At 39.3% G+C, this 6,657-nt stretch overlaps 1 protein-coding gene across 2 annotated transcripts in view; it reads right to left on the bottom strand.

Moving 5' to 3' along the window:
* Nucleotides 1–2,626, bottom strand: part of F9 (coagulation factor IX) — a 32,292-nt gene extending 29,666 nt beyond the window's left edge. For both annotated transcript variants that reach the window (XM_032428341.1, XM_032428340.1), the window contains exon 1: nucleotides 2,539–2,626. In XM_032428341.1, the coding sequence (XP_032284232.1) occupies nucleotides 2,539–2,626 (88 nt within the window). The remainder of the gene's footprint in view (nucleotides 1–2,538) is intronic.
* Nucleotides 2,627–6,657: the final 4,031 nt, after the last annotated feature.

Here is a 6,657-nt window from a genome sequence, read left to right on the forward strand (position 1 = left end):
GGCCCAGAGAGCACACTAAAGTGTCAGAGCCGGGATTTCGGGGCATTGGCAGTCAGACTGCACAGCCCATTCTCGAAGCTATGATGCTGTGTCCTGTAATCATGTCAGATGCCCAAGACCACCCTCCACGCTTCTCTGAACCGGTTCCCCTTCCACACCCAGATGGTGATGGGGGGGTTAAAGAGTACACGTATCAGGATGCGCACCGAGTAATGTATACAATTGTTGGGTCACTATATTGTGCACCCGAAACTCATATAACAGTGTACCATGTAACCAGCTACCCATACTGGAATCGAAATAAAAAACTTAGTAAGAAAAAAAAATAGTAAAAAAAAGAATTTTGTCAGACTGAGCATTCTAGATCAGCCATCAGCGTTATTCGCGTTTATACTTCTGATGACCCAATAATTGGGTTCTGGTGTCCAAACTCCTTCATTTCAGAGTTTCATTATCTGATGACCTGACCCTGTCTAGCTATCCTACCTCACTTGTCATATTTAATATTCAAAACCTACTGAGTTCCTGAAAGACCTCACATTCTTTGTGGATCTGGATCTTTGCACACATGTGATTCTCTCTGCGTGTAATGCCCTAGATCAGACATTTAAGGAGACTGAACCTACTCATCTTTTAAGACCCATCTTTTAAGATACTGTCAAGTGTTTTCCCAGTTAACATATTCCTTTCTGTATGGTCCTTTAGCACCTGGCACACATTTTATCACCTTACATTGAAATCTCTCGCTTGACTTTGTGGGGCTTTAGGTCAAAGAGGGAATCTGGATTATCCCTGTGCCCCTGATACCTCACCCCAGTACCTGGCACCATGCTAGTCGCTCAGTTTTGTGACGTTTTGTAAAGCGTACGGACCGAAGCTGTCTCTCATTCATTCATTCTGAACGAAAGACACCTTCAGCCCAAACACCTTATAAAACTGAATTGGTTTCACAGAACAGTTTTGATTTCAAGATTCTAAACAGATGCAAATAATACCTAAGGGCAGCAGTCATGAAAATGTAACATCTCTGTAAGTCATTCACAGAAACAGCTTTTCGAAGCCAGTGACAGTTTAAGTGATGCATCAGTGCTGCCGTCCTGAGGGAAATCTCCTGGCTCTCTCCTCAAGGGCCTGTTATCTCTGACTACAAGGACTCCAGAATCACACTGCCTTTCTCCTCAGTATTGTCTGAGGGTCATTTATTTAGCCTCTCTTCGGGTTTATCTCTTCTAGCCATTATTTCCCCAGCGCAGAAATCCTAGTCCCTCCCCCCGCCCCTCCCCGCCACCATACCTCTCCTTTTTTCCAACATCTGAGGTCTTCAAGGGAGAAGTAGCCCTCTTGAAACGTCCATTATCTCAGCACTTATCCTGAAGGAGGGACTTGGATCTTTTGTCCTCCTAGATCTCACACTGATGAGATATGTGTGAAGACTTAGCTTTATGTCCTACTTGGTGAATTCTCCCGCTAAATTTCTTTCTTTCTTCACTCTACCCACTTGGCTAGTTTGATTTAATCTTTGCATGCTCGGATCATCATTCCTGCATTTCAGTCTGACATCATGTCTGGAGAGGGAAACACAGGGCCAGTCTGCTTTCCGGGGACCCTTAGGGTTGGCACCCCTGATCCTGGTACTGTCAGCTACTAGATTTGATTAGAGTAGGTTGACAAGTAAGGGTGATAAATGTTTCCTGTGAGAACACACTGTCTGCCTAAATGGGGTAATTTCTTCCCTGTGTGCCTTCCTTTGGGAAATGCATAAAGTCACTGAAGTTGTGAAAAAACCAAGTGATACACATTGCATTAACGAAGTTCCTACTCCTTATGTCAGTTCTTGGACTTGTTTTGCTCAAGTGAGTATTGGGTTTCCCCATGTATTAACTCTGTGATGTTTAGAATCAGAGACAAAATAATTTTTCCTAATTTATGAAAAACTTTAGGGATAAGTAACAACTTAGTAATGAAAAGTTTGTTGTAAGTACAACTTAAAATTGTAGGTGTATGATTTTAGGGATATTTAAAATTAGAGGCTTGCCTCATTATGTAGTTCTAAAATTTTGAAACAGGTCAGATACCTTAAAATCAAACTTTGTGTGTAAATAAAGCCATTGTTTGTAGCTTTAATGTGACACATCCCATTTTGATCTCAAAATGGTGAGTTAAAAAAAAAAAACAACAAAATGACAGGGTTAATGTCTTCTTCACAGTCTGCTGTTTCCTGGTTAAAACATTTTCCCACTCTTACTTTTCTTTAACCAAGGAGGTGACTGTTTTCTAAGCAGAATTACATTGTCAAATCACAAGCCTAACAGTGTCCATTAAAAATAAAAGTACCGTAAGCATTGTAGATCTATTTAGTTTTAACAATTAAGAAGACGCAGCTACCAGAGAACCAGTACTTAGCAACCCACATGCTGACAACGAGAATCTGAAACGTTGCTGTCAAATCCTGTAATCGTTCTTTAGTGAAGATAGCACCAGACATTTCTAGATCTAAAAGACAAGCATACTCAATGTATCTTTAAAAAGGAAACAAACCTGTACATTCAGCACTGAGTAGATATCCTAAAAGGCAGATGGTGACGAGGCCCAGTGATTCTGCCATGATCCTATTCAGGCACTGCATAACCTTTGCTGACGAATTGTGCAAGTGGTAAGGTTGACCAATTGTTCCAAAGTACAAGCCGAGCTGTATTTACTTCTGGGAAACAATGTCCATCTCCCTCAGTGGGTCTTTGGGCTATTTCCAATGGCCTCTTGGGTGAAGTGAAGAGTATAGACAGTGTTCATCTTTAAACTTCACCTCTGATTCCATGGGCTTCTGCCACTGTGGCTGATGGGAGGCTGAAGCAGGAAGCAACACATCATCAGAAACAGGAGGAGGTATAATGGTAGTTGCTGTGGCAGCAGAATTCATCAGTGAGATCCATCTTTATCCTTGTCAGGGAGCACTAATGTCATAGAGTTTAAAAATAAAGAGCCAGGGGCGCCTGGGTGGCTCAGTTGGTTAAGCCTCCAACTCTTGGTTTTGGCTCAGGTCATGAACTCAGGGTTGCGGGAATGGAGCCCCACATTGGGCTCCGCACTCAGCACAGAGTCTGCTTGAGATTCTCCCTCCCTCTCCCTCTGCCCCTCCCCTCCACTCGCGCTCTTTCTAAAATAAATAAATAAATCTTTAAACAAAAAAGTATAGAGACAGAACAAAGTCATTTGGTTATCTACCTTAAAACACTCCCATTGTTTACATACATTTAATCACCTGGTGGATCCTTTATGTTCCTCCTCATAACGAGTTTATAAACTTTATTGTGCCATGTTCCCATAGAGTGAAATGTGAGGACCCTGTCTCAGAACATATGTATGTATGTGTGAGCATATGTGTATGCATGTATACTTATATTATGTATATAAAAAATATATGAATATTATCTTATAATAGTTTGTGTTAGTATATTATACCATTTCATGTATAATATAAAAACAATAGTATACCAACATTTACCTATCATTCTTTGTGCTGCTGTTGTGGTACATTTTATTTCTACCTGTTATAAACCCTATATTACATTATTCTGCTTTAAGCAGTCACGTCTTTCAAAGAAATTTAAAAATGAGAAAAAACATTTTATATTTAGCCACATATTTGCCATTATGATATTCTTCATTTCTTTGTGTAAATCCAAGTTTCAATCTGTTAAAATTTTTCATCACTCTGAATAATTCTCTTTAGTAATTTTGATAGTGTAGGTCTTCTTATGAATTTTCTCAATTTTTATTTGAAAATGTATCTATTTTACTTTTTTTTTAAGATTTTATTTATGTATTTGTCAGAGAGAGAGAGAGAGAGAGCACAAGCAGGGAGAGCGGCAGGCAGAGGGAGAAGCAGGCTCCCCGCTGAGCAAGGAGCCCGATGCAGGTCTCCATCCCAGGACCCTGGGATCATGACCTGAGCCAAAGGCAGACACTTAACCGACTGATCCACCCAGGCATTCCAATTTTACCTTCATTTTTAAAAAGTAATTTGGCTGCATATATAATTCTAAGTTGACACTTTTTTTTCCTTTCCGCACATTAATGTCATCCTATTGCCTTCTGGCATGCATTGTTTCTGATGAGAAGGCAGTGACTATCCTTATCACTGATTTTCGGCAGTTTGCCTACGGTGAGTCAAGGGAATTCTTGGATCTGTGGCTGGATATTTTTATTAAAATGAGGAAAATTTTTGGACATTAATTTAAAAAAATTTTTTTGAAATTATCATAGGGTCCCCGGAAATTGTAAAAACAGTTCAGAGAGGTCCCATATATCTTTCACCCAGTTACTCCCAATGTTTATATCTCACATAAATATAGGATAACATCAAAACCAGGTAATGAACATTGACATAATGTATGTGTGTAATTCTAAGTAATTTTATCACATAGGCAGATTTATGTAACCACCACTACGGTCCAGATACAGAACAATTCTATCACCACAAAGATCTCCCTTGTGCTACTATTTTATAATCATACCCACCTCATTCCTCCCAATTATTCCTAACCCTGGCACTACTTACTAATCAGTTTTCAGCCTCTGTAATGAGAATGTTGTATAAATAGAATCATAGAGTGTGATCTTTTGAGATTGGCATTTTTCATTGAGCACAGTGCCTTTGAAATCCATCTGGGTTGCTGCAGGTTTCAGTAGTGAATTCCTTTTTGTTGCTGAGTAGTATTCCATGATGTGGATATACCACAAATTGTTTATTCACCTACTGAGGAACATTTTGATTGTTTCCAGTTTTTGCTATTGAAATAATGTGCTATAAACATAAATGTACTGTTTTCTGTATGGATGTAACTTTTAAATTTCTCTGGGATAAATGCCCAGGAATGTAATTTCTAGGTCATATGGTAGTTGAATGTTTAGCTTTTTTTTTTTTTTTGAAGGATGTTATGCCAAGAGAAGAAATTTGTTTTTGTTTTTTTTTATTTTTTAGCAAGAGAGAAAGAGTGAGCAAATGGGGAGAGGGAGAGGGAGAGAGAATCTTTTTTTTTTTTTTTAAAGATTTTACTTATTTGACAGAGACACAGCGAGAGAGGGAACACAAGCAGGGGGAGTGGGAGAGGGAGAAGCAGGCTTCCCGCTGAGCAGGGAACCCGATGCGGGGCTCGATCCCAGGACCCTGGGATCATGACCTGAGCCAAAGGCAGACGCTTAACGACTGAGCCACCCAGGCGCCCCAGGGAGAGAGAATCTTAAGCAGGCTCCACGCTTGGTGCAGAGTCTGACACAGGGCTTGATCTCACGACCCTGAGAACATGACCTGAGCCAAAAGCAAGAGTCAGACGCCTAACCAACTTAACCACCCAGGCGCCCTGAATGTTTGGCTTTTAAATAAACTGCCAAACTGTTTTCCAAAATGGATGCATCACTTTACATTCCCACCAGCAATGGGTGAATGATCCAGTTTCTTGGCATCCTTGCCAGCATTTTATATTGTCACTGTTTTTTGTTTTTTTTTTTTACTTTAGACACCTTGATGGGTGTGTTGTGATAACTCATTGTATTTTAATTTGTATTTCCCCAATGGCTAATGATGTTGAACACCTTATAATTTACTTACTTTCTGTATATCCTCTTCAGTGAAATGTATGTTCATGTTTTTTGCCTATTTTCCAATAAGACTGATATTTTACTGTTCAGTTTTAGAGCTTTTTAAAAAAATATTATAGATGTGAGTCCTTTTTCTCAGATACATGGTTTGCAAATACTGTCTCCAAGACTGTAGCTTATCTTTTCATCCTCGTAACTGAGTCACATAGCCAAAGTTTTAGGTTTTGATGTAGTTCAATTTATCTTTTTAAAAAAAATTTTATTTATTTAGCATGCATGTGAGCTGGGGGAGGGGCAGAAGGTGATCGAATCTCAAGCAGACTCAACACTGAGTGCTGAGCCTGACACGGGGCTTGATCTCATGACCCCAAGGTCATGACCTGAGCCTGAATCAAGAGTCAGACACTTAACCAACTGAGCCACCCAAGGGCCCCTCGGTTTATCATTTTTTAATGGATCATATCTTAATGTCCACATTTAGAACTCTTCCACTAACACTGATCCTGAAGCTTTTTCCCATTTAAAAATATTTTATACTTTTAGGTTTTAGATTTATTCTGGTGCTCCATTTTGAGTTAATTTTTATAAGGTATGAGGTTTAGATTGATTTTTTTTTTTTTTTTGGGCCTGTGGATGTCTAATTCCTTTAGCACCATTTATTAAAAAGATAATCCTTGTTCTGTTGAATTGCTTGTGCAGTTTTTTTTTTTTTCCACAAATCAGTTGAGTATATTGGTTTGGGTATATTTCTAGGTTTCCTCTTCTGTTCCATTGCTATATGTGTTTATCCCTCTGCCAACCCCACCCTGTCTTGATTACTATAGCTATATGGTAAGCTTTTGTATCAGCTAGAGTGATTTCTCCCACTTTAATATTTTGTGGGAAGATTATTTTGGGGGGGTTACCAAATAACTTTATTTTGAAGGAATGGTACAAATGAAAGAAGTTAAATAGATGTTTTGGTACAACTTATAGAAAAGGTAAATATAACCCCACCATGCATACACTGCCTTGGTGACCAGGGAAGTCACCCTTGGGGCTATGGGAAGACCCTAAGGT

This window comes from Phoca vitulina, unplaced genomic scaffold, assembly GCF_004348235.1.
Source record: "Phoca vitulina isolate PV1807 unplaced genomic scaffold, GSC_HSeal_1.0 scaffold39, whole genome shotgun sequence".
NCBI classification, from domain to species: Eukaryota; Metazoa; Chordata; class Mammalia; order Carnivora; family Phocidae; genus Phoca; species Phoca vitulina.